Source organism: Triplophysa dalaica, chromosome 20 (genome assembly GCF_015846415.1).
Source record: "Triplophysa dalaica isolate WHDGS20190420 chromosome 20, ASM1584641v1, whole genome shotgun sequence".
Taxonomy (NCBI): Eukaryota; Metazoa; Chordata; class Actinopteri; order Cypriniformes; family Nemacheilidae; genus Triplophysa; species Triplophysa dalaica.
The window spans coordinates 21054949-21082793 of record NC_079561.1 but is presented as its reverse complement, the minus strand read 5'-3'; the positions used below and the strand labels follow the sequence as shown (position 1 = coordinate 21082793).

The window sequence follows — 27845 nt, the reverse complement described above, 5'->3', positions numbered from 1 at the left end:
TTGCTCGATATTCGAATTATTCGAGTTTCACCTGTAAATCACAACAATGCGCAAACTTCAATACTGGAAAATGGCCACTAGGTGGCGGAAAAACACCATGATAATTGGAGGACGTGTTGGCGGTGTCTATAGCAATTGATTGACAGCGCTCTGCACTCATTGTTTAAAAATGTTACAGAGTGGGACGCGAGGGTCTCGATCAAGAGAATAGAAATGGGATTAACACATTCCTGGTGAGTTGACTTTTAAAAGTCTCTCTCAGCACAGCGCAAATATAAAGGAAGTGATTGTTTGGCCTCGGTAGCGGAGGTATGCTGGGTTTGGATTCGTGGCGGAAGAAAGTAGTTCCCCATTTCCTTTAAAACCGGAGGGGTTTAAAGACACTCCGACGTTGTTTCTGGTTTATCTACACACTTGTGCGGTCGAACTGATGTATTCATGCAATATCGCTCGTGTATGTTGTGTTCTTATATCTGCGTGACTGTGATTGCCTCGTGCCTCTGGCCTAATCACAGCCATGATGATATAAAAACACTACACGCACTCCTGATCGAGCGATATTTTATTAATACAGAAATAAATTGTCATGTATGTCTACATGAGCCTCACTCATAAACTTACAGGACTAAGAGGTTTCTATGAATAAATGGATTTGCCGATCGAAACACATTCATTAAAATTAAAAAATAATTTTAACAATAATTGACACAGACAGCGTTTCCACTTTTGACCACGAGATGGCGCTGTTGTGAACAGTTTTGAAAAGCTTCGAGTAATGATCCATTTTATGATACACTTGAGGGAAAAGCTTAATTTCAACATCACTAGTCTGGGTTCTTGTCAGAAAGGGGCATGAGCTGCATTCCCCAATAAATAAAATATCGAAAGTTTCTCTCGTGTTTACTGTTTGAACTGGGGCCCGTTCTTCGTACGTCGCTAACTCGGTTAGCTGGATTTGATTGTTGACGATTTGGCATGATCTTGGATTGTTTGGTTCTTCGAAGCTCATCCTGGACTTGCTGTCATAGCAACAGGTCCGTAAGCTTGAACCTGCTCGCGAGCAGGCTTACTTCATGTAAACAGGATTAGATTGCTGCTTTATAAGCGGAGGTGATATGGGAAGTCTTTCGCAGACATGTCTTGTCCGTTTTTACGTCAGGGGCCCGTTCTTCGTACGTCGCTAACTCGGTTAGCTGGATTTGATTGTTGACGATTTGGCATGATCTTGGATTGTTTGGTTCTTCGAAGCTCATCCTGGACTTGCTGTCATAGCAACAGGTCCGTAAGCTTGAACCTGCTCGGGAGCAGGCTTACTTCATGTAAACAGGATTAGATCACGGCTTTATAAGCGGAGGTGATATGGGAAGTCTTTCGCAGCCATGTCTTGTCCGTTTTTACGTCAGGAATGCGATGCTGAAGGTACCAGAATAATTCAAAGAGCTTTTCGAATTAATCGCTTTTTGCGAGATCGACAGGATCCTTTAGCGCAGCGCGATAATCTACTGATTGAGAGATATCGTTTTTCTCTGGAGGGTGTAATATACATTATCAACTTGTTGGAGCCACACGTTAAATGTTCGACTCGTCGCAGTCGGGGTTTAACAACTGCACAGTTTGAATAGCTTTGCGATTCTTTGCGAGTGGCACTTTCCTTTACACTATTGGAGATGCAGAATACCTGGGTAAAAATGCTGTATGTCGTGCCACTCGCAAAGTTTATCTGTCACTCAAACAGTTTTTAGGGGGCTTTGTGGTATTTCCATGCCACTTAAGACCACAGGCTGTGAAGCAGATTTTTTTTGCCATTGCAGGTACATTATAATTGTTAATGAAGATCATGGAATCATGATCATGCCAAAAAGTAGCCTAGGAATTACAGTATTTGTTCCTCAGGCTTCCCTAATGTTATTGGTGCCATAGACTGCACACATGTCCCCATCAAGGCCCCACCTGGCCCAAATGAAGGGGATTTTTTGAACAGAAAGGGATTTCACAGTGTAAATGTGCAAGTAAATTACTATAACAATTATTCATATTCCAGATAAGCAATAAATAAATAAAAGTAACGTAATCAAAAAGTATGCAGACTGATTTCAAATATTTTAGATGGTGTGCGACTCCATGTTCCACATCACAAATGTGGAAGCCACATGGCCTGGTTCTGTGGGTGACTCCAAGATTTTCAGAGAGTCACATTTATGCACATTATTTGAACGTGGTAAGGAAAAATTATTTAAAACTCACTGTATTACATAATTTTATTCTGAGCCTATCAAAACTGCATTTTCCCAGGTGCTGACGATGGGATCCTGTTTGGCGACAGGGGCTATGCCTTCAGGCAGGCAGTACTTCATGACACCATTCCCTGGACCACAAACCCGTTACAATGCAGCTCTAGCCAGGACAAGGCCACGCATTGAAATGACCTTTGGCCAACTAAAGGAAGATTTCAGTGTCTTAAGGGTCTGAGGGTTGCACCTGGAGAGGACCCCTGTGGTGGAGGTGCAGCCTGATGATGACCTCCAGCCAGTGCACTTGGACCAATAGTGGCAGAGCTGCACAGGACAGTATTGTGGAACACGATTTTATGAATTCTTTTTTTTACACAAACTTTCATTAAATGAATAATAGAAGACAACATGCTTAGTTCATGGAGTTTTATTTCAATGATTGTTTCTCAAGAAAAGCCAGTGATGGTCATCTTTTGCCTGCAATAAGATATATAGTTATCCAAGGGCAGCAATAGTGCTCTTTGTGAAAAATAGGGTTTAAGCAATTACTCTGAAGTTTCTTTTGAAGCAACTCAATCTCTAGTGCCAGTTTTTTCTTCTTTAAGGTGTCAAGTTCAATTTCTCCCCTTAATTTTTGTTTTTTTAAGAGCAAAATACTCAATTTTATGTTGAAGATTCTGTTTATATAGGGTACGGATATCCCCCTGTGCCATTAAAAAAAAAAAAAACTCAACAAGCCTCATGCAACAGAAAAAAAAAAAAGTAGACTGCCGACCTCTGTATATTTTTGTGCTGTAGGCCTGTCTGTAGGCGTTTCCTCCTCCTATATTGCAGTCAGAAATAATGTGTCCACACCTATAAATTAAATAAAGTTATTTGTGCACTTACAAGTAATTCCTCCAAAGGACAGTCATCTGAGAGGGTTTCTTCACTGTCCTGTGCAAAAGAAAAATGGGTTTTACAAAGTGTTGCACTTTCTTTCCTTTTGATGTAAAGTTATAAATGTCCACTTACTGCACATATTTCAGACACCACTTTCTTGGGAACAGATAAAAGTGTTGGTTTATTATGTAAAACTACACAAAAGAGGAGAACTCAATGGCATTACAATACACAAGGAGAAAATATGATCAATATCAAATTGCAAAAAAAATTACATTAGTTATACAGCTTTCACCTTCACAAGTCAAAGAAATTAACTCAATATTTATTTGTCGAAATGACTGTACAAGCAATTTGGATTATAGACATAATTTAACGCAGCAACAAATTATTTACGAAAATTGAAATATATATGAAATTATTAAAATAAGACTATATACTGTAATAATAAGTGATATAACCATAACATGGAACACTTACGCATTTAATTTGTCTGCTACTTTTTGCCAGACCTCTCTCCTGGCGTTTTAATTATTTTTTCAAATTATTACTGTAAGCAAACCCTTCCAGTAATAATTCTTGCTCTGCTGCGTTGAAAAACTGAGCGCGCTCTTTTGCCATGTGAGCAGCCAATATCAGCGTTGCTGATCATTGTTTCTACTATCGATACATATCCCCTTTTAAACAAGCGCAAGAACGCGCAATTATCTCAGATAACTCAATCCAGCGATACTAATCATAAACAGCAGGTGTGTTCGAAGAACCCAATTAGCCGGATCATGATTAGCACGATGATATCATCTCGGATGTGTCATTTGATCTCGGATGTAATAAGCGACGTATGAAGAACGGGCCCCAGGAATCCGTTGCTGAAGGTGCCAGAATAATTCGAAGAGCTTTTCGAATTAATCGCGTTTTGCAATATCGACAGGATCCTTTTGCGCAGCGCGATAATCTACTGATTGAGAGATATCGTTTTTCTCTGGAGGGTGTAATATACATTATCAACTTGTTGGAGCCACACGTTAAATGTTGGACTCGTCGCAGTCGGGCTTTAACAACTGCACAAACAGTTTGTATAGCTTTGCGATTCTTTGCGAGTGGCACTTTCCTTTACACTATTGGAGATGCAGAAAACTTGGGTAAAAGTGCTGTATGTCGTGCCACTCGCAAAGTTTATCTGTCACTCAAACAGTTTTTAGGGGGCTTTGTGGTATTTCCATGCCACTTAAGACCACAGGCTGTAAAGCAGATTTTTTTTGCAACTGCAGGTACATTATAATTGTTAATGAAGATCATGGAATCATGATCATGCCAAAAAGTAGCCTAGGAATTACAGTATTTGTTCCTCAGGCTTCCCTAATGTTATTGGTGCCATAGACTGCACACAGGTCCCCATCAAGGCCCCACCTGGCCCAAATGAAGGGGATTTTTTGAACCGAAAGGGATTTCACAGTGTAAATGTGCAAGTAAATTACTACAACAATTATTCATATTCCAGATAAGTAATAAATAAATAAAAGTTATGTAATCAAAAAGTATGCAGTTGAGTGATTACAAATATTTTAGATGGTGTGCGACTCCATGTTCCACATCACAAATGTGGAAGCCACATGGCCTGGTTCTGTGCATGACTCCAGGATTTTCAGAGAGTCACATTTATGCACATTATTAGAACGTGGTAAGGAAAAATTATTTAAAACTCACTGTATTACATAATTTTATTCTGAGCCTAACAAAACTGCATTTTTCCAGGTGCTTACGATGGGATCCTGTTTGGCGACAGGGGCTATGCCTTCAGGCAGGCAGTACTTCACGACGCCATTCCCCGACCCAAACCCTGGACCACAAACCTGTTACAATGCAGCTCTAGCCAGGACAAGGCCACGCATTGAAATGACCTTTGGCCAACTAAAGGAAGATTTCAGTGTCTTTTTAAGGGTCTGAGGTATGCACCTGACAGGGCCTGTGACATTATTGTTGCATGTGCCATCTTCCACAATATTGCCACCATCAGAAAGGAGAGGACCTCTGTGGTGGAGGTGCAGCCTGATGATGACCTCCAGCCAGTGCACTTGGACCAATAGTGGCAGAGCTGCACGGGACAGAATTGTGGAACACCATTTTATGAATTCTTTCTTTTACACATAAACTTTCATTAAATGAATAATAGAAGACAACATGCTTAGTTCATGGAGTTTTATTTCAATTATTGTTTCTCAAGAAAAGCCAGTGATGGTCATCTTTTGCCTGCAATAAGATATATACATAGTTATCCAAGGGCAGCAATAGTACTCTTTGTGAAAAATAGTGTTTAAGCACTTACTGAGAAGATTATTTTGAGGCAACTCAATCTCTAGTGCCAGTTTTTTCTTCTTTAAGGTGTCAAGTTCAATTTCTTCCCTTAATTTTGTTTTTTTTAAGAGCAAAATACTCAATTTTATATTGAAGATTCCGTTTATATAGGGTACGGATATCCCCCTGTGCCATTAAAAAAAAAAAAAAACTCAACAAGCCTCATGCAACAGAAAAAGGAAAAGTAGACTGCCCACCTCTGTGCTGTAGGCGTTTCCTCCTGCAACTCATATTGCAGTCAGAAATAATGTGTCCACACCTATAAATTACATAAAGTTATTTGTGCACTTACAAGTAATTCCTCCAAAGGACAAACATCTGAGGGGGTTTCTTCACTGGCCTGTGCAAAAGAAAAATGGGTTTTACAAAGTGTTGCACTTTCTTTCCTTTTGATGTAAAGTTAGAAATGTCCACTCACTGTACATATTTCAGACACCACTTTCCTGGGAACAGATAAAAGTGTTGGTGTATTATGCAAAACTACACAAAAGAGGAGAACTCAATGGCATTACAATACACTAGGAGAAAATATGATCAATATCAAATTGCAAAAAAAATTACATTAGTTATACAGCTTTCACCTTCACAAGTCAAAGCAATTGACTCAATATTTATTTGTTGAAATGACTGTACAAGCCATTTGGATTTTAGACATAATTTAACGCAGCAACAAATTATTTACGAAAATTGAAATATATATGAAATATGAAATTATTAAAATAAGACTATATACTGTAATAATAAGTGATATAACCATAACATGGAACACTTACGCATTTAATTTGTCTGCTACTTTTTGCCAGACCTCTCTCCTGGCGTTTTAATTATTTTTTCAAATTATTACTGTAAGCAAACCCTTCCAGTAATAATTCTTGCTCTGCTGCGTTGAAAAACTGAGCGCGCTCTTTTGCCATGTGAGCAGCCAATAGCAGCGTTGCTGATCATTGTTTCTACTATCGATACATATCCCCTTTTAAACAAGCGCAAGAACGCGCAATTATCTCAGATAACTCAATCCAGCGATACTAATCATAAGCGGCAGGTGTGTTCGAAGAACCCAATTAGCCGGATCATGATTAGCACGATGATATCATCTCGGATGTGTCATTTGATCTCGGATGTAATAAGCGACGTACGAAGAACGGGCCCCTGTTCATTCGTTCGAATTCAAGGGCGCCGCTATGTTTGTTTACGCTGCAAAGCATTCTGGGAATTTGAGTGTGGGGAAATCAAGGCGAACGCAGTAAATCATTGTTTGTGCACGTAGTCCAATGCACATTTGCGATGTATAAACATATTTATTAGTTCATTATATATATACGTAAAAGGCGACTTGCTTACCTAACGTCTTTACTAACACGGAGGTACTACAATTCCCAGAATGCTGCCGCGTAAACAAACATGGCGTCGCCGGTGCATGAATGACAAACAACCCACAACACAACTTTAAGGTAAGAATCATTTGTTTTATTGAATGTCGAAAATAAAAAAACACAAAGGGCACAACATGAACTATGAATCTTTCTTGTGTTAGGTTATTGTACTTGTGTGTTGTTATAAAACCCCTTAACTGTCATTGTCCCGTATATGGGAAACATAACGCGAAGTTTGCGTCAATATTGTGCGTTAATTTCTAATCGAATCACGACAAACTATATATTATTGGAAAGCTCTGAGACTCTTGAATACACATCTGATCAGTGTCTCGAATAATAATCTATTTCGGAAAAGAAGTTGATACAGAAATGATAATTGATTCATAAATTAGCGTGTATCAAAAGTATAGTTTCATACAAATGTATTGTTTTATATTGTTTCTGTGCTTTTGTATTTTTCAATGTGTCTGTTAATTGGAAAATTAAAAAAATAATAAACAAAAAGCATCTCAATGTCTGTTGTGGTCAAATTTCAGACCAAGTGTTAAAACCAATGGAAGCCTATGGGCCCCCTAGTGGATTTTGGCGGTAGGGCGGCTAAAAAACTCACAGACCCCTCCAAAAATAATGTGCTGTATCATGACCAAACTTGATACAACACTTGGTGACCCTTTGTTCATTAGGTCTAAAGTCTGGTGAAACTGAGGCTAATGTGCGCTCACTTGGTCTGGTAAACTTGTTTTTTTGTTAAAGTGACTTTTTTTATACAAGTATTCCATTTTCTACCGCTTATCCGAACTACCTCGGGTCACGGGGAGCCTGCGCCTATCTCAGGAGTCATCGGGCATCAAGGCAGGATACACCCTGGATGGAGTGCCAACCCATCGCAGGGCACACACACTCACTCATTCACTCACGCATTCACACCCTACGGACAATTTTTTCCAGAGATGCCAATCAACCTACCATGCATGTCTTTGGACCAGGGGAGGAAACCGGAGTACCCGGAGGAAACCCCCAAGGCACGGGGAGAACATGCAAACTCCACACACACAAGTCGGAAGCGGGAATCGAACCCACAACCCTGGAGGTGTGAGGCGAACGTGCTAACCACTAAGCCACCGTGCCCCCCCAAAATACAAGTATATGTATTATAAATTAATTTCACTTTATTTTAAATCTTGTTAGAAACTGAAATGATTGATGAAGCCCCTCCCAATTTCAGACCCTCCCTCTCAGGTAGATATAAACGAGGAGACCCCACAGGACCAGTCACCCACTTTCTGCTAGAACATCCGACGCAGATTCTTTTGATGCAGTTTTTGGAAAACCTTCTTCAATCAAGAATGGCTTCTCAAAGGTAAGTTGACAAGATTTGTAGAGCATTTTTGTCTTGTTTTCTAGCAAAAATAAATAAAAGCTCAAGAGTTTAAAAGGGTTTCAAATGGGTGAAAGTAACAAACTTAGTTTTTTTCTGTCAAGATAAAGATTTGTCGATGTTTAATGTTCAGTTATCTTTGAACAAACTACTGCCAGTAATACTGTAATGTCTACAGAAATGGTTAACAGTGTTTTTTAATTCATTTATTTAAGAGCCGTAAGTCAGTCATAATTTGATCAGCCAGCCCTTCATTCACACATCTGAGGCCATCGCTGAGCTGGTGGAGAAGGCCAAGGCCAATTCTCTGGAGATTCTGCAGACTCCCTTAGTCTTCGGTACTGGCCACTTGGCAAAGATCATGTTGGACTCCAGTCCAATCGACAGGTTGGTGAAGCAGAAATGTGTCAGAAAAGCTTTTTCTTTATGTGATTTGCAGGAGCTGTGAATTTAGCTTTGTTTCAATTCTCTCTCAAAGGTGGATTGAGGTGATTGTGACTGATGTTCCTCCAGCACTGACGGGTGCAGTGGCACCAATGCCTTCCACCGGCACCACCCCAGAACCACCAGCTGTGGCAGAGACTGAGGAGACTGAGCCCTCTGAGGTTGGCAGTGACCTTTCAGATGTGAGAATAAAGCTCTGTGTTTTGAACTTTGTTGTACTTACTTATATGCACTTTTATAACATGCTTTGTTTTTCACATTTCAGCGAGCCCGACATGCAGTGGAAGAGTCATGCGAGGAAGCTGATGGCAGAGAAGGGACTGTATCAGAAACACTCCCTGGATCACCCGCTCCTGAAAGACTTTGCCACGTACCTGTAGAAAAACCTCCAGAATGAAGATTTCAAACAGGAGGTGAGAATATCATTTGAAAGTGTTTCCTTTTAACATTGCAAAAAGTCTCATCTGTGTGGTCATGTCAAATGCTTTTCTTTCTTTTCAGGTAGATAATGTGGCTAGTTTTCTCCCCTTCATGGACCCACAACGGCCGTCCCTGTTGTCTGTGAGGAACAGGGAGAAATCAAAGCTTGATCTCTGTGAGCTCACTGAGGCCAAATCGACCAAACAGACTCCACTCAAATACCTGAAGAGCCTGAAAAGGTTAGTATGTTGGATGTTTTTTTATATTTGGACACTTCATTGGGCTTAAATGTTCTGTGTGTAAGTTTCAGAGGCCACTATTGGCAATGTAGGAAATTGCAACCTACAGCTCCGCTACCCCCCTCCCCCTCCCATTAAAGAAGCTACTGTTGCCGTCACAGGACAAAAGGGTTCCGTAAGTGATGGCGGCCATTATCGGTGGTGTTGATAATTGCAATCTACGTCTCGCATGCGAACAACAGACTGAAGTTACGGACACAGGACAGAGATGTCGTCGTCTGAGACAGCTGAGAGTAACCTTTGCAAGTCAAGTGACAAGGTTTATTTACAAACAAAAATAAATAAAATTTACTCTAATCGTTATGGTGAATATTATTGTTACTTTTTTAACATTGTGTCAGTGATTTATTTGCTTATTTTGCTTAGCATGTTTTGGCACGGTAACTTGGTTCGTAATTTACAGCATATTGAAACGGCTTGCTAATGCTAAAGGCCTGTAATCTAGTCGCGAAAGTCTAAGCAGACGTTTTTCTCATCATCACAGAATCAATCAGAGGACTTAACACTGGTAGTAAGAGGGAGAGGAAGAGGGCGGAGAGGTAGGGGTGTTGGAGATGCAGGCAGGAAGGGGAGAGGCAGAGGAGTTAACGTTACCCGGGAGGACCGCACAAGAGAGGATGTGGAAGCTAAGCAGTATTATAATATAACTTACATCCGATTTATACAAATTATGATTGTAAACATGATTTCTAACTTGATTTCCACACGGCCATGCAACAAGGACTAATGATACAATTACAAAGTGCTAAAAGTTTACAAGGAGAAACGCTACTTCACTTGATGATCAGCTCATCTATTAGCTAAAGCTATCAATCTATTAGCTAAAGCTATCAAACAAACAGTTCACTTATATTGCGGAAATTAGACAAATTTACCGGTCCAGCAGAAAGCTGGCAACTTCGGCGTCGCTTAGCAAACCTGTTTCCTGCTTCAGTGCCCTCCTTTTTTAAAAGAACCACGCTGATGTTTATTCAGGTTTTCAGCTTTGCAAGCTGCCTCAAAACACAGCCGAAGAAGAAGAACTAGTCTCGTGCATCCTTCGTTTTACAAAACGCGCTCAGTTTGTCCGTGTAGTGTTACTATACAAACATGGCCGTGCAATTTGATAAATTACATGTAAGGGTGTCCTCGCGGTGTATATACATAAAATCGCTCATTGTAAGGTAATATAAACATTTCGGTTCATTTTTTAAGGTATTTCTTCACCACTCACAACATAGTTTTGTATTGTGTCATGACTTAAATGCTTGTCATTCTTTCTCCAGTACCTCACGGTCAACACCGACCTCATGCACCGCAAAGAGCTGCCGTACATCGGGTCTCTGCAGAAAAGCTGCGCAAAATTGGTCCGCAAGGAAATCGTCCAGAAGAGGTAAGCATCAGCCCTCCTCGTGTGAAGACCGACGAGTGTTAAGACCTGCGAATCTTCCAGCGCGACACCACCGAGCAAAGACACCGGCAAGTCACATCAGTTTATTTAAAGGGTGATTATTTTTATTTTTTTCTAGTTTTACACAAATGTAACATAAATCATAGGGGTCCACATAATGTGTCTGAGAAGTTTCAGCTCATTATACACCACGGATCTTTTAAAATACCATGCGGTACATTCCCACTTTTGCATGTGAGGAGAAACCCGCTGTTTTGGTGTGTGTGTCTCTTTAAGTGCAAGTGAGCTGCTAGTCTCCGCCCCCTTTTCAGCAGAAAACCAGCTGTGAGCCTGTGCTTCCAGCAACAAATAAAAGAAGGTTTAGTCAGATAAAGCAAATGAGAAACAAGCTCTCGTCGTTGAACACCAAACACATTGTTTTCTATTTGCACACCAACTTACCCCGGGCCATTCCCGAAGCCTCTCTGGTCCCTGTTGGTCCGGTCACGACCACATTCTGGAGAGAGAACCGCGTCAGGTGTTAACAAATCATACACACAGCTTTCTGAAGTGAAGATACTCAAGACAAACGCATCGCTATTTCTCTAAGTCAAATTAACGTTATGTAGGATCTTGGCCGGATCAAAGGTGACCATTTGTCGTCGTAAAATACTACGACCTCTCTGTAGGGGTCTAACCGGTGCCAGCAAGTCTGATCCAGCTGCTCTCTCTTAAGCATCCATCAATTGGTCAGGATAGTTTCTAACACCAGAAGGCAGTGTAGCCTGTTGTAAGTGACCAACACTTTCCCAACTCCACCCCTTCCTCCCTGACTTCCATTTGGCGTGTCTCGACCACGCCCATCTTGTGGGTCCTTTCAGTCAGTCTCTTCCTTCTTTACCTTCTCTCATTTCCATTTTGTGGTTTTGACTTCTCAGTTTATTTTTATTTATTTACTTATTTGATTTTGATTTTAGGGAGGCACGGTGGCTTAGTGGTTAGCACGTTCGCCTCACACCTCCAGAGTTGGGGGTTCGATTCCCGCTTCCGACCTGTGTGTGTGGAGTTTGCATGTTCTCCCCGTGCCTCGGGGGTTTCCTCCGGGTACTCCGGTTTCCTCCCCTGGTCCAAAGACATGCATGGTAGGTTGATTGGCATCTCTGGAAAAATTGTCCGTAGGGTGTGAGTGTGTGAGTGAATGAGTGAGTGTGTGTGCCCTGCGATGGGTTGGCACTCCATCCAGGGTGTATCCTGCCTTGATGCCCGATGACTCCTGAGATAGCCGCAGGCTCCCCGTGACCCGAGGTAGTTCGGATAAGCGGTAGAAAATGGATGGATTTTGATTTTGAGTTTGTTTAATTTATTATTATAATAATAATAATTAGTTTTCAGGTTACCTGTTTTTATGTTTGTTTTCAACATTGTAGGTTTATTTGTTTTCATTCCTCATTACTCCCTATAAAGCCCCCTACCTAGAAACATCATTTATTTGATTTGATTCAAGGATTAAATGCCATTAATTCTACCCCTGTTCAGCCTTTGTGTTTCCTTATAGGTAGCACTTCCCTTAGCACACCTGGGTAGCGGAGTGACGGCTCTCCTCATTGGTACCTGGTTAGAGGATCCGGCTCTCTTGGCGTGCCTGGCACTGGTGGTGGATTGCTCGAATACCTCTGTCCCCGACTCTATGTGACGGCACGCATGGAGCTTTCAGCCACTGGCACTCCTATGTTTAGTGGGGGACCAACAGCGTTGGCTGGTACACTGCAGCAAATTTTGGGGTATATAACGCCGGGAAGTGCCATTTAGCGGGAAGAAAAGCCTACGGTCTATGTCTGTTGTGAGCGGCACCCCGGGTAAAACCCCAATTTTTCTCTGTGCCCACCAACCGGTCACCCACTCGGTACGGCCATGTTGTGCTGAGAGTTGTAACTGTTTGAGTGGTCACACCTGAGTGGCGCGTAGGGCGAGGTGTCTGGGTTGTTTGCCGCTGTGTGTCCAGAAAGGCTGGAGAGTTGGATTTGTTTACCTGGGACCCATCTGGAAGCCCTCACTTCACACCAGGTCTATGCAAATAATGTACAGCCCCTACAGATTTTTCTATAGGCAGAAAGGGGAGTAGGAACGCTCCCTTCCCCCGCCTTTAAACCATTTAGTTTTTCCCTGTTGTATTGAGCTTAGCTGCCTCCCTAGGCTATATGACACCATAGCGCCCCCTACCTGCAGGCCCCGTCATAAACCTAGGGTTCCCAATCAGCGGAGCCAAGTTAAGCAACCCTCTCTAGCCCTTTTCTATCTCTTTATTTTTTGTTTTGTTATTGATTTAATTTTGTTTTACTTTTGTTTTCTGGAAGACAGAATACTGCATGAGCCATCAGGGAATTCTCAGTAATATGTTGATGAAGTAAACTCCCCGGTGATTAGAATGACATCCTAAGTTTAGACCCATCGAAACATTTACTCCAACAAATTCCCTGGGCCCACACACACTCACTCACACACCTTCTATCCAGCCCTGCCAATTCACCGCTAGGTTAAATAGGTGTTTGAGTTACGCCGCTGACTGTTCACCCAGATAGCTGCACAACACATATCATAGAAGCGTTATAGAGCTCATTGAACTTGTAGGGACTTGCATTGGCCTTTTGTGCTCTTCTTTCTCGACCCAGTGTGCCAGCATGTCCAGAGTATCCAGCCCTGCCACCCACTGGGACCAGCTAGAGGTCTGGCTGACCGCAATGACGGAGGCCCTCCTGCCCGAGGCGACCAGGGATCTACAGGACCTGAGCCGTGAGCAGTTGGATGACGAGTTGAACCGGCTGATGGCCCCCGATCCAACACAAAGCTACACCCACAAGGAACTGGCTAGGATCAGCGGTGCCCTCGCCCACAACCTCATCGTCCAGTTGAAGCTGAGCGACGGAAACGTCACCCTCCTGGAGCAAGAGACAGCAGCATCTTGCTGGAGATGCACGCAGGACCCAGGAAGACGTCCAGAACCGCCTAGATCGAATGACCCTGGAGGCCCAAGAGCTGGCAACGGATGAGCGGCACCCAGAGCTAAAGGAGGAGGTGCAAAGGCTCCGGCATACTGTAACTGACCTCTGTACAGACACCGAGCACAGAGAATGGTTGGAAAAGCAGGCCCGCGAGAACCTGGAATGCAAGCTCCAGAAAGCAAAGACTCTATTACAACGGGCTGAAACTGAACTGAAAGAGAGGGAGGCAAAATCCAAAGCCTCTGAGAAACACTTTCAAGCAGCCCGAGCAGAAGCCCAAGCCTTGGCACATCAACACGACCAACTCCAGTCGGAATTTGATACCGTGCAAAGAGAACTAAAGTATGCCTATATGTTTAATGCTGAACCAAGGGGGGGAAGAGCCACTGCTGAACTTCCCCCGACAAGCAGGACCAGACTTCCCAGTCAATCATCATCCGGGAAAGAGGAAGCTGATAGGCTGCGGTTTAAGACACCACCTGCCAGCATCCAAGAGCCCTTAACAGCCACTGAGGGATGGGAGCATCTCCAGAGAATCCCTACAACAACCCACTGCATGGCTCCCAAGGACCTTGACAAACTGGCCAGGAACATCCCCACATTTACCCCAAACCCTGCAGGAGGACACGATGTACACGCCTACCTGCAGGATATTAACTTTCATCTTCAAAACATGGCAAATGTTTCCACCAGAGACACTCTGTACTTGCTCAGGATTACCTCCAGCCGCGAGGTGCGCAGCTTCCTGGACCGGCAGGCAGACACTGTCAAAGGGGATTACAAGCAACTGCAGCAGGCTCTAATAAAGGAGTTTTCAGACCCAGAGTTTGAACAGGGATTGGTTGCTGCCATGGACCTTAAACAGGGCCGTCTCGAAACCCCACAGGCCTATTATAACAGACTGAGACAAACCTACTTTGGTGCCAGAAATGAGCCAGAGATGGAGGAGGATTTTAACTTAGGGGTGGGCGATCTAGAAAAAAAATTCAAATCACGATTTTTTCAAGATAGATCACGATTCACGATTTTATCGCGGTTCTTCTTCAAGTTGGTTTTAAGACTATTTTGCAAATTAAAGGGGCTTCAATACAGCCAAACTAAGTCCCCATATAAAAATATACTCTTTACCATTTATATTTTGAAGAATATTTTAATCAAGTTAATATTTAATGCAAGTGCAAGACCATAAATCAGCTGTTAGAAAAAAACTTTACATTTTGAATTTTGTTTTTCATCTTGTTGCGGAACTCTGAGTAAAGCTGTGGAATGGGCGTGGAGGATAAATATTTTTGGCTGGGTATTTCGTAACGTGGATCCACGACTTTGAGCAGTTTTTTAAAGCCCTCATTTTCCACAGTCTTTATGGAAATCATGTCTTTGGCCAGGTAAAATGCGACCGCGTCAGTGACATCTCTCCAGCGCTTGTTCATTCTGTCATACGGATACGGAGTTCCTTTCTCAAATGGTTCTTTCGCTAAAGTCGTTGTTTAATCCTTTTAGTTTCCGTATGCTTGATTGTACCTGATTTACTCGCGTGGGATCCCTTTATAATTTGACTGTCGGCATACTCTTTCAGTCCCTTTTATTTTGAGATGGTTAAAAAGGTTCGTCGTGTTGCCTTACGACGCTCGAATCTTATCATTGCCACATTTGCAAATAACTGTTGTTTGGGCCGTGTCAGTTGGCCCAAACCATTTCAATATTACTGATGTAGAATTTTTTTTAGGGACCAAGTTCTCCGTGTTTCCCTCCATCTTCACTGACCGCGTCACTTAATCTTACTGAATTCACAAGCAACGTATACGAGCTTGTTAACATGGCGCAATCTATCGCAAGTATGTTGACGAATTCTATAGAACAGCACTATATAGGACGATTTAACGATTTTCCCGAAAAAGTGGATCGTGCAGTCATTTTAATCGTTCGCGATCTAATATCGTCATATCGCACACCCCTATTTTAACTTTAGAACTCTTTTCCTGCGCAACCTGCATCCTAGCATGAGCCACCACTTAGGAGTCACGGCATGCCCCCGCACCATGACCACTCAACAGCTGCGGGATCTAGCCCATAAGGCCTATGTAAAGCACAGGACTGCCTCTGAAAAGACTGTTAAAATTCCTTTTATTCTCCCTGTCTCTGAACACTACCCAGAGCTGACTCTAGAGGCCACCCAACCGCATCACAATGACAGGCCTGTCAACAGAGAGGCAAGGGACTTTACCACCAGTCGGGAACGGTTTGATTACACTGGTGCTCCAACCATGCATCCGACAGGATGCCCCGAGAGACCTTGGAGCAGACCATGCCCGTCTGACGACCCAGAGGGCAGCACTGCCTGGGAAACTTACCTCATCGAGATCGACCCACTGCCAGGGCACCACAGCACTGAGGACGAATAAGACCCACCTGTCACTTTGACTATTACGATCCAAACAATCATCGTCCGACTAAGCTTCTATGCGAACCCCGTCGGCCGAAGGGGGGAATATGTAGGATCTTGGCCGGATCAAAGGTGAGCATTTGTCGTCGTAAAATACTACGACCTCTCTGTAGGGGTCTAACCGGTGCCAGCAAGTCTGATCCAACTGCTCTCTCTTAAGCATCCATCATTTGGTCAGGATAGTTTCTAACACCTCCCTTTGACTTCAAAGAAGTCCCAACGGGGAGGATGGGGTGCTTCTCCAAAGATGGACCATTTGCTCTAAAAGGACATTTACATTTACATTTAGACATTTAGCAGACGCTTTTATCCGAAGCGACTTACAAAGAGTTTAGGAGCAATAAGCGAAAGTTCATACAGGAGCCATAATACATTAGGTGCCAATACAAAGTCACTGGTTTCAACAAAAGCTAGACCACTACCTGTTGAGAGAAAGGGTTAGTGTATTTTTTTATTTATTTTTTTCATTTGTTTGTCAAGTATTCACAGAAGAGATGGGTTTTAAGTAGTTTTTTAAATGTTGTGAGAGATGTGGTTGAACGGACAGAGATAGGAAGAATGTTCCACCAGGAAGGAGTTGTGAATGAAAAGGAATGTGGCCTAGGTTTTCATCTCCTCTGGAAATTGTCTGATTTTTCTCCTTATCCACAAAAGAATGTTCTAAATGGATATACCTCTATATCTCCACATTGTATGTTTGTCCCCATGTTATTCGGCCTCGCCTATAACCTCAAAAGCATGTGTGTTTAGTTGTATTCTGTTTATATTTTCATTCTTGTACAAACTTCAGGTCAATGTACTTATAACACTGGCATGTTTTATAACTAAATGTTTCTCTTTTCATTCCTTGAAAGATGATGTATAGCACAGTAAGGTGGGTCCTACCATACTCATTTTATGTAATTCTAAGAGTTTTACAGCACCAAACTCCTAAGTGATCCTAAATGCAAATGAGCTAATAAGCGGAACAAAGAAGCTTGATCTCGCCCCAAAAATCAGCTCATCACATTGGATCACTCACTTTAGAGGGGCATGAAGCCCAAGCTTAAAACATCCGTTAACTGAGCAAACGATGCTCAGCTCTTCCGTGTGTTCGCGCGTTCCAGTTTAAGAACACCTCCTGTTTTTCCTTTCGGCAGAATTACTTCGGCTAACTTTGTCAGCCAATCCCGGCTCTAAGAGAGAAGTAGACGGACTCACCCGCTTTTTTTGAAACCATCAGGACTTTGAGAACACTTTTCCACGGACACAAAACCTTGTCCAAGCACACTCAAAAGGAAACCAATGCAATTATCAACTATTTCCTAAATAGGTGCGTTTAAGCTGTTAACTAAGGAGACTGTCCTCGATGGTTCATGCAGATGTGAATAATTGTTTGTAATACTGCCACTCTTTGCTTTGTCTATTTCTTCCATTTCTTTACTGCTTTTACGTTTCATGTTTGTTTGTTATTTCTTAGTCGGTTTGTTTCCCCTTTAGTTTGGTCTATAAACCTGCATTTGTCTGCACGCTCGAATTGTTGATGTGTTTCTTTATCACATATTAACGTCACTTAAACTGCTTGATTTCGTTATAATTTCTGGAGCGGTACTGTACTACATAGAGGAAGAGTGTTATGTTTCCAAGGCCAGGAAAGTAATATTTCTTAGATTTGATAAACGATCTGCGGATCACTCGCTGGACGAGTAAATTTAGTTTGTCGCTATTATCAGGTCTGCCGAATCCGATAAAGTGTATAAAACAGGTATAATTAATCATCATTAATTATATGTCTTTTACTGTGATCAAACTCATAGTTCCCCGAAATACACTACAGTTACACAGGACCATCCAGTCACATCTTTACAAGCCACAGACATTGCTTTCTAATAGTGAACGAACAAATGTGGCACGGTGACATTTTATCTACTTTTATGTTGCCGCAGGTCCCTGAGGTTAAAAAAAATACCGGTACAGACAATGTCTTTATTTGCAGTTTAGTGACTGGATCATTGAGTAAAGCCTCACTCCCTTTTGTCCTGGTTTCTAAATACAATCGTCAAAACACCATAGCAAACATGGCTCCATGGGGTCTGGCTTAAGGTTTTGAACTCTCACAGAGAAGTTCGATGAGAGTTCATTCTGAAACCATTCACGATTTCCATCCACGCGCATACGGATATTGGTCCAACACCGAGATTGCAAGTGTCCGTCTCTAAATATAGAGTAGCTGCGTTAAGAGCGAGCCTCTTTGTTAAAGATGATTTTATTGCTTTTCAGATATGTTTTACCTGCCTCGCGGCCATGCTCTCTCTCTCTCTCTCTCTCTCTCTCTCTCTCTCTCTCTCTCTCTCTCTCTCTCTGTCTCTGTCTCTGTCTCTGTCTCTGTCTCTCTGTCTCTCTGTCTCTGTCTCTGTCTCTCTGTCTCTGTCTCTCTGTCTCTGTCTCTGTCTCTCTGTCTCTCCCTCCCTCCCTCTGCGCTTCCTAACGCGGTTGTGTTACATGTATTTGTTTGTTGTCATCATGTTTACCATGTAGAGTTTAATAAAAACCATAAAGGCACTAAATTCAATTCAGTGCTGCCTTATGTTTACGAAACTTCAGGCTCATTCATGTCTCCAAACTCCTCCACATTTCACGTTATAATGTCAGAATAGGTCATCGTGTGTGAATTATGGTCGTGTTCTCTGATCTGCCTATGGCGACTCGCCATTGGCTGTTGCTCTGACTAGCTAATGAGGCGGGTCTTCGCAGGGCGACGGTCGGTGATGTTTTTATCAGTTTATCGTAAAACAAATGTCTTTAGAGTTCTTTTTTGAGCAAAAGTGTGTATAATGAACCATTTCGGAACCGCAAATGTCGCGCACAAAGAGACTATAGCCTTAGTCGAATGAGCTCTGATACCGAAAGGGCAGTTCTGTCCCTGACTCTCATAAGCCAATGTATTAGGGTCCACCACCCAGTGAGAGAGCCTCTGTTTTGAAACAGCCCGACCTTTAGTTCCCCCACCAAAACAGACGAAGAGTTGTTCAGACTGCCAAAACACGGGCGTGCGATCGATGTAAGCCCGCAAAACCCTTACCGGGCAGACCGCTCTCTGAGCTTTAGCATCCTGAGAGTTTGACGACACGGAAAACAAAGCGGGCAAAGAAATGACCTGTGCTCTAAATGGGGTAGACATAGACTTTGGCACATAACCCGATTTCGGCCGGAGAGTGACATTGCAGTCGCCGGCTCCAAAACGAATGAAATCACCACCTACTGAGAGAGCTTGTAAATCCCCTATGTGCTTAGCTGAAGCAAGGGCCAGAAGGAGAAGGTTTTTTTAGACTCTTTTATGGAAGCCGCGTCCAAAGGCTCGAATGGGGGAGAAGAGAGAACCTTCAACACCAGCGCTAAGTCCTAAGGTGGCACTGAATGGGATCGCGGGGGAAAAAGTCTCCTCGCTCCTCTGAGGAATCTGACCATCAGCGTGTGCCTACCAATCGATTGCCCATCCACCGGGGAACGAAACGAGGCGATAGCAGCCACATAAATCTTCAGCGTTGACAGGAGGCCTCCGTTGTCCAGCCTGTGCTGCAGGAAGCATAAAATATCAGACACGGGGCAGGACGTCGGGTCGATCCTGTTAGTACTGCACCATTTAACAAACACCCCCCATTTCAGAGCATATAAACGTCTGGTGGAAGAAGCACAACACTCTGAAATAGTGTCAAGTACACGCTGAGGAAAGCCACAGATGACGGTGGAGGACGACCATAACCCCATAGATCTGCTGATAGCTTGTGCGGTCCACTTCGTAGCCATCAAAGCGAAGTCGGTCGCCGCCCTCAGATCCCTCGTGGCGTCCGCCTCCAGGCTGCCGCTATCAAGCGACTGAAGGATCTTAGCCTGGTAACACCTGCAGCACCGCCATTGCCAGTAAGATGGGCGGTAAATCTGCACGGCTTCGACGGCAGGCCTGGGTTCGAGCCCAACGAGGTGGTGGAAGGGCACAAATGTGCGGCGAGGGTCTCCTCAACGGGTGGCATGCGCACGTAACCGTGGGCCTCCGATCCGACCACGTGGGCAAACATGGCCTGCGTATCAGCGTGAACGCGTCCCGACTGAGGAGCAGACCATGATTTCACCACGTACTCGTGGACATCTGGGAAAAATGGCGCACTCGTCTTCGACGTGGTCTGACGGCGGGCCGCCTGAAGGTACCTGGAGTCGAGCTTACTTCTATCCGGCTCTTCAAGGTGAACTCCAAGTGATTTCGAGCTCGCTTACAGCCTTCTCGAGGACCCTTACGAACTCTTCGTGGAGGTCCGGGTTGCTCTCTTGGTCGGGGCGATCCCGCTCCGATCCTGCTGAGATGGAGATGGAGTCATCGTCCTCCTCAGCGCCGAAGGAAACAGCGTCCGCTACGGAAGGCGGGGGACGAAGGCACTCGTCGACGTAGAGGACTGGGGAATGAGGTGACTGCAGACGACGGCGGCCCGGAGCCGTGTCGTCGTCGCTACCTCGTAGAATGGGTAGTCTCACCAGCGACTGGTTGGTGGCAGTGAGCCTCGACCCTATGAATCGCAGAGTGATGTTCCTGCGAGTTCTCAAGACATGCGCCGGAAGATCTGCACAGTGCACGCAATCAGACTCGCAGAATGCAGCCTCCGCATGAGCCAGGCCCAGGCAGCCAATGCAGTGCTCGTGAGTATCCGGCGGGTCAATGGGACCCGCGCAAAGACAACAGTAAGAAGCCATCGGATGCAGGTGAAAGAAGTATCCAGTTGCTTGTTCAACGATGGAAGCGTGAAAAGGGAGATTCTGAGGATTGTCGTCACATGCACTTTATTTATACTTTCTGGATTTGTCAGTATTTGCATACTGTTGCATTCTTGCGACAATTGGCCAGTTTTTTACTGCCGTTATCCAATAAGACTCCAGGAAAAGTGGAAAAAGGGGAGGAATTTCATTTGCGGTTCTCCGCAACGTCAAAGTGATCGCTCTCGAAAGAGAAAAGCTTGGTTGTGAGTTTATAAAACAATTTGTTAACATGAAGTCACATGGCAGTTCGTGATATAGTCACAAAATGTAAACGATTGGTTCGTGATGATGGAATCGAATTTCCCACTTTTTTCGTGTCACTCAGCACGAACTTCTATCAAATGTATTTCATTGTCAAAAATCTTTCTTGACCTCCACCACGAACATAACCCAAATCAAAGTGCCAGTAAATAAAATAAGCTTATTAAAGAGGTTTTGATCATAAATGTATTTATAAAACGTAAAGTGAACTTGCAATGGTTGATCTGGTTGTACACATGACAGTTGTGACCCTGGACAACAAAACCAGTCTTAAGGAGCACGTGAACATTTTTAGTAATCTCCAAAAATAATACATAGAAACAAAATTACAAATCTTTCTTTTTACAAAAAATCATTAGGATTTTAAGTAGAGATCATGTTCCATGAAAGTATTTTATAAGTCTCTACAGTAAATGTATAAAACTTTCTTTTTGTGAGTGGATGACCTGCCACAGTGCCCCAGATTAACAACTTTAAAGGCAATTTTCTCAATATTTAGCTTTTTTGCACCCTCAGATTCTAGCTGTGTAAACAGTTGTTCCGGCAGATAGTTCCGCCAGAAATTATCTTAGAATTTAGAAGTTAGACATAATTAATATTGCATATAAGAATTTATAGTCCGTTTAATATTTGACCTGTGTTTCTCTCTCCTATGTGTGCTTTCACTGTGCGTGCGTGCAAGTGTGTTTACGTGTGTGCGTCTATGTCAATGTGTGTAAGTATGAATGCATATTGTGTGTGTGGAGCATTTGTATGTCTGTCTTTTGTTGTTTTCACCTTTTTCGTTATGCCTTTAGTTGTTTTTCTTGTATTCAATGTGTCTCATGTACAGCTGCTTTGTAACAATAAAAATTGTAAAAAGCGCTATATAAATAAAGTTGAGTTGAGTTTAGTTCCAGCATGTTTCTGTGGAGAGAGGAGAACCTTCCAGAAGAACAACCATCTCTGCAGCACTCCCCCAATCACACCTGTATGGCAGACGGAAGCCACTCCTTAGTAAAACCTGACCGCCCGTCTGGAGTTTGCCAAAAGGCACCTGAAGGACTTTCGGACCATGAGAAACTAACTTCTCTTGTCTGATGAAACAAAGTTTGAACGTCATGTCTGGAGGAAACCAGGCACCGCTCATCACCTGGCTTATACCATGTTTTTCAGCAGCAGGAACTGAGAGACCAGTCAGGATCGAGGGAAATATGAATACTGCAATGTACAGAGACATCCGTGATCTAAACCTGCTCCAGCGTGCTCTGGACCTCAGACTGGGGCGAAGGTTCGTCTTCCAACAGGACAATCACCCTAAGCACACAGCCAAGATAACAAAGGAGTGGCTACAGGACGACTCTGTGAATGTCCTTGAGTGGCCCAGCCAGAGCGCATACTTGAACCCGATTGAACATCTCTGGAGAGATCTGAAAATGGATGTGCACCGACGCTTCCATCCAACCTGATGGAGCTTGAGAGGTCCTGCAAAGAAGAATGGAAGAAACCGCCAAAAAATAGGTGTGACAAGCTTGTATCCTCATACTCAAAAAGACTTGAGGCTGTAATTGGTGCCAAAGGTGCTTCAACAAAGTATTCAGCAAAGGCTGTGAAGATGTGCTTTTTAAGTTTTTTATTTTGAATTAATTTGCAGAGATTTCAACATCGTCATTATGGGGTATTGTTTGTAGAGTTTTGAGGAAAATAATGAATTTAATCCATTTTGGAATAAGGCTGTGATACAGTTGAAAGAAAAAGTATGTGAACCCTTTGGGCTTACTTGGATTTCTTCATAAATTGGTCATAAAATGTGTTCTGATCTTCATCTAAGTCACAACAATAGAGAAACACAGTCTGCTTAAACTAATACCGCACAAACATTATACGTTTTCATGTTTTTATTGAACACAACATGTAAACATTCATTGTGCAGGGTGGAAAAAGTATGTGAACCTTTGGGTTTAATAACTGGTTGACCCTCCTTTGGCAGCAATAACCTCAACCAAACGTTTCCTATAGTTGCAGATCAGACCTGCACAACGGTCAGGAGAAATTTTGGACCATTCCTCTTTAAAAAAGTGTTTCAGTTCAGCAATATTCTTGGGATGTTTGGTGTGAATCGCTCTCTTGAGGTCATGCCACAGCATCTCAATCGGGTTGAGGTCAGGACTCTGACTGGGCCACTCCAGAAGGCGTATTTTCTTCTGTTGAAGCCATTCTGTTGTTGATTTACTTCTATGCTTTGGGTCGTTGTCCTGTTTCATCGTCCATCCTCTGTTAAGCTTCAGTTGGCGGACAGATGGTCTTAAGTTTTCCTGCAAAATGTCTTGATAAACTTTGGAATTCATTTTTCCATCGATGACAGTAATCCGTCCAGGGCCTGAGGCAGCAAAGCAACCCCAAACCATGATGCCCCCTCCACCATATTTCACAGTTGGGATGAGGTTTTGATGTTGGTGTGCTGTGCCTTTTGTTCTCCACACATAGCGTTGTGTGTTCTTTCCAAACAACTCAATTTTGGTTTCATCTGTCCACAGAATGTTTTGCCAGTAGTGCTGTGGAACATCCAGGTGCTCTTTTGCAAACTTCAAATGTGCTGCAATGTTTTTTTTGGACAGCAGTGGCTTCCTCCGTGGTGTCCTCCCATGAAGTCCATTCTTGTTTAATGTTTTCCTTATTGTAGATTTGTCAACAAAAATGTTAGCATGTGCCAGAGATTTCTGTAAGTGTTTAGCTGACACTCTAGGATTCTTCTTCACCTCATTGAGCATTCTGCGCTGTGCTCTTGCAGTCATCTTTACAGGACGACCACGCCTAGGGAGTGTTGCAACAGTGCTGAACTTTCTCCATTTGTAGACAATCTGTCTTACCGTGGACACATGGACATCATGGCTTTTAGATATACTTTTGTAGCCCTTTCCAGCTTTATGTAAGTCAACAATTCTTGATCGTAGGTCTTCTGAGAGCTCTTTTGTGCGAGGCATGGTTCACATCAGACAACGCTTCTTCAGAACAGCAAACTCAAAACTGGTGTGTGTTTTTTATTGGACAGACCAGCTTTAATCAACACATCCAATCTCATCACATTGATTGGACCCCAGGTTGGCTGACTCCTGGCTCCAATTAGCTCTTGGAGAAGTCATTAGCCTAGGGTTTCACATACTTTTTCCACCCTGCACTATGAATGTTTACATGTTGTGTTCAATAAAAACATGAAAACGTTTAATGTTTGTGCGGTATTAGTTTAAGCAGACTGTGTTTCTCTATTGTTGTGACTTAGATGAAGATCAGAACACATTTTATGACCAATTTATGAAGAAATCCAAGTAAGCCCAAAGGGTTCACATACTTTTTCTTTCAACTGTATATAAAAAAGTAGAAGACGTGAAGTGCTGTATACTTTCCGGATACACTATAGGTCTCTGTTTTGTCAACGTTTACCGTTCATAAATGAAACCCAAAGACTGTCTTATAAGTTATGATTGAATATCTGATCACTCTGTCTCAAGAAATGCCCTCCTGAAATAGTAATGTGTTTTCTGTTAATTGTGATACTTTCCGGATCTGAGTTCCAAAGGTTTTTGTCCGGAATATTTTAAAGGACCTTCACTATATAGTCTGTATTTCCGTATACAACTATTAAAGTGTAAATAAGGCCCATCTACATATTGTAAAAGACAGAGAAGCAACCCTCTGGGGTCAGTTGTGATGATGTCTTTTGTCATATAACACACACAAAATGAAATCACTGAAAGACGTCATGTCACCACTAATTTCTGAAGCATTTTCTACAATGAAAAACAATGCCAAGACAGCAGAACGTATGATTCCTGAGATCAGTTTACCACAGATGTGCTCATCTCATATCACTCTTAAAAGTCTTTAAATCTGTTATATATCATCTTGAGCATTTGTTCAGGAAGCTAGATATTATAATTGGTAAATATTAACTGGTGAATATTCATACAATTGTCATTGAACTTTAATACACAGAAATGTGCGATGCTCTAAATATGTATTTGCTCATTTGAATACAATTTCGACACGTATGACACGATGAAGGATTGAACCTTTCAAATAATGCCGTTTGTAAGCGGGCAGATGGACATCCGCATATGTTGTGTCTGAATGAACACAAAGAACAAAAACCCTAGTTCTTGAGAACAGTTGTAGGGGAGGTGCGCATAATCCAACATAATGATTGTTGTGTGACGTTTAATGATGGCTGTGCGTATTTTTGAAGCTGGAAGGCTCCTTGTTTAACTCAACTCAATTGTATTTCAAAACTAACAGCACACATTTCTTCTTGTGTTTTTAGCTATAAAGGGAAAGCTTAAAAGAACAGAAATGACAAAATGGTGAGTAATGGTAATACTCATTTTTGGGTGAATGATCGAAGACTATATGTACAATAAAGTATAAGAGTTAATCCAGCAAAAACTCTCTCTAATCTGTCTGTAGTGACAGAATGTCTCTCTGTTAGGCAGGCAGACAGACATGATGTAAATGTGCGTCTGATCCAGCTCTTTAAATTCAAACAGAGAGTCAGACCTGCAGGACACATCCAGTTCTGAACGTCAGCGTCATGTTCTACAAATCTGAACCCATGCTGAAGATTCTCTTGACTCTGTGTTCGTTCGGGGTACTTCCCTGGCCTACACATCAGGTGTGTGTGTGTGTGTGTGAAGGGTTAGCTCACTGTATTCTGACAAGTGTAGTCTAATGGTGTTCCTCATTTGTGAATGAATAAGCGTACTGTGTGTGTATTTAGGTTCCTGTGGGTCCGGGCTACAGTCTCTTGCTGTATCCAGGATCTGTTCTTGGGTCGTCTAAACCACCGGGAGTTCTGATACCAGTGGTCACATCTGAACACAACATACAGCAGCTTTCTGGTCCTCAGACAGACCACGGCAGGGTGAGCATGTGCACATACATCTACTTAAATGTGAAGTGTGTGTCTGTTGTAGAAATATTGTGTTTTATGCTATTGCACAGATCAGCCCTCTCGGTGTGTATAAACCTTACGGATTAAACACAAGCGGTGCGTTTCTCCAGCCTGTAGTTGGCTCTGCTCCTGAGCCCACTCCTGATCCTCAAACATTCCCACTTGAATCTTTAGCTCTACGGGGACAGGTAGACTTCAGAGTTCATATTCACATTCTTTCACAGTGTTGTGTCATCGTACCTTTTTCATCCTCTTTCTGTTTACATGCAGATGTCAAATTTTCTTTCCTTAAACATCCCCATGCAGGTAAATCAATGCTGCAGGTTTTCAGTCATTATTTTTCAGACACGATCAAATGCTTGTATCTGGAATGTAAAAAGGTTTTGAGATGTGTGTGGTTTTTTTAGGTTTATTTAGAGGGATATTTCTTTGTGATTACAGGTGTATTCAGTTGTACAGCAGGCCGTAATTGTGAGTTTTTTTGGCAAATCACATTTAAAACATAAAATATCATACTAATATATCATTAATATACCTTTTCATGTTCATTCAGGCCGATTCCGACAGTTCAGAGGAAGGAAAGATGGCACAGGTAAATACGCTTCTGTTATTTATCACTAAACGAATGGTTGGTTAGCGTCCCACAGCACGACCCCAGCTGGGCCAATAATTCTCATTGTAGTTTAACAGAAAATAAACTTCAGTGGCGACTGTGAACGTTCATGTGAGCTTTCAGTGTGATGGCATAACTTCATCACATGAATTTTGTTCTCTGGACATTTAAACATACCTGTGTATTCCAACATTATTCAGAGCAATATGTATTTTGCTAATAAATCGCATGACATCATATATTAGATTGAACTTTATTGTGCAGAGCATTTAAATAGCATTGGATATTATGTAGTGGATGTTTCTATAAAACATTTGATGTTACGCCATCTCACCATTTCTATTTCATCTTTAGGTGATTTATTTGATTCCTGTCAGCGTAGAATCATCCAACATGGGTGTGATGGAGGGAACCGTCCCGAACCCTGATCCAGGTCATCTTCACATCCAAACCACCAGCAGCTCTCCAACCGTCACACCTGTGGCCCGTCCCGAAGCTCAGCGGCAGTTAGGAGAACTTGTGGGGCCAGAAATGGTCACAGAAAGGCCATATTCTGGAAAAAGGCTGATAGATCCTAAACACAGCAGAGGAATGCAACCTGACCTGTCCGTTAAACACAAATCTCTCTCTCCTGCAGGGAACACCAGACAATGATGCTATTACAGCACATGTTGACATTGTTGAGTGAGTACACATCATTTCTCCCTTTCTGCTATTAAAATTCCCCTTATACATGAAAAACCCTAAAAAATGTCCTTTGATTAAGACATTGTGTTTGTTGACATGTTCTTAGGGCTGACGCACACAAATACCAACTCGAATGACAGTGGCACATTGAGTAAAAGATGCTTATCATGTTTCCGGTGTTTGTTTGGAGATTAAACTGGAGTTTGATTGACTTTCTGACTCATCTATATCTGGATGTTTGTTCCTGGGAGAACATTCTGTTTTCCGATCCGACAGGGTGACCTCTGATCCCGATATTATTCTTATGTACCGGCTCCCTACATAAACAAGAGCTTTGTGATGTTACAAACATTTATAGATTCTGTTTATTGATCAAAGT

The 27845-nt window shown here is 42.6% G+C and overlaps 1 protein-coding gene across 9 annotated transcripts; it reads left to right on the top strand.

The window, feature by feature from the left end:
• si:ch211-149b19.4 (uncharacterized protein LOC100149596 homolog) lies at positions 1–27845 on the top strand. Of its 9 annotated transcripts, none has more exons than XM_056733806.1 (17): positions 1–233; positions 8070–8204; positions 8438–8609; positions 8701–8848; positions 8932–9079; positions 9168–9325; positions 9487–9644; positions 9870–10869; positions 25540–25579; positions 25763–25887; positions 25993–26136; positions 26217–26354; positions 26437–26472; positions 26608–26637; positions 26720–26758; positions 27134–27463; positions 27573–27845. In XM_056733806.1, exons 10-16 carry the CDS (start codon positions 25807–25809, stop codon positions 27431–27433), a joined length of 768 nt encoding a protein of 255 aa, XP_056589784.1. In that variant the 5' UTR covers positions 1–233; positions 8070–8204; positions 8438–8609; positions 8701–8848; positions 8932–9079; positions 9168–9325; positions 9487–9644; positions 9870–10869; positions 25540–25579; positions 25763–25806; the 3' UTR covers positions 27434–27463; positions 27573–27845. The 9 variants fall into 9 exon arrangements, 8 of the variants coding, with proteins under 8 accessions (XP_056589784.1, XP_056589785.1, XP_056589779.1 ...); XM_056733807.1 differs by having other exon boundaries at positions 25709–25887; XR_008904879.1 differs by lacking the exons at positions 25763–25887; positions 25993–26136; positions 26217–26354; ... (3 more) ...; positions 27134–27463; positions 27573–27845 and adding an exon at positions 13424–16268 and having other exon boundaries at positions 9870–10757.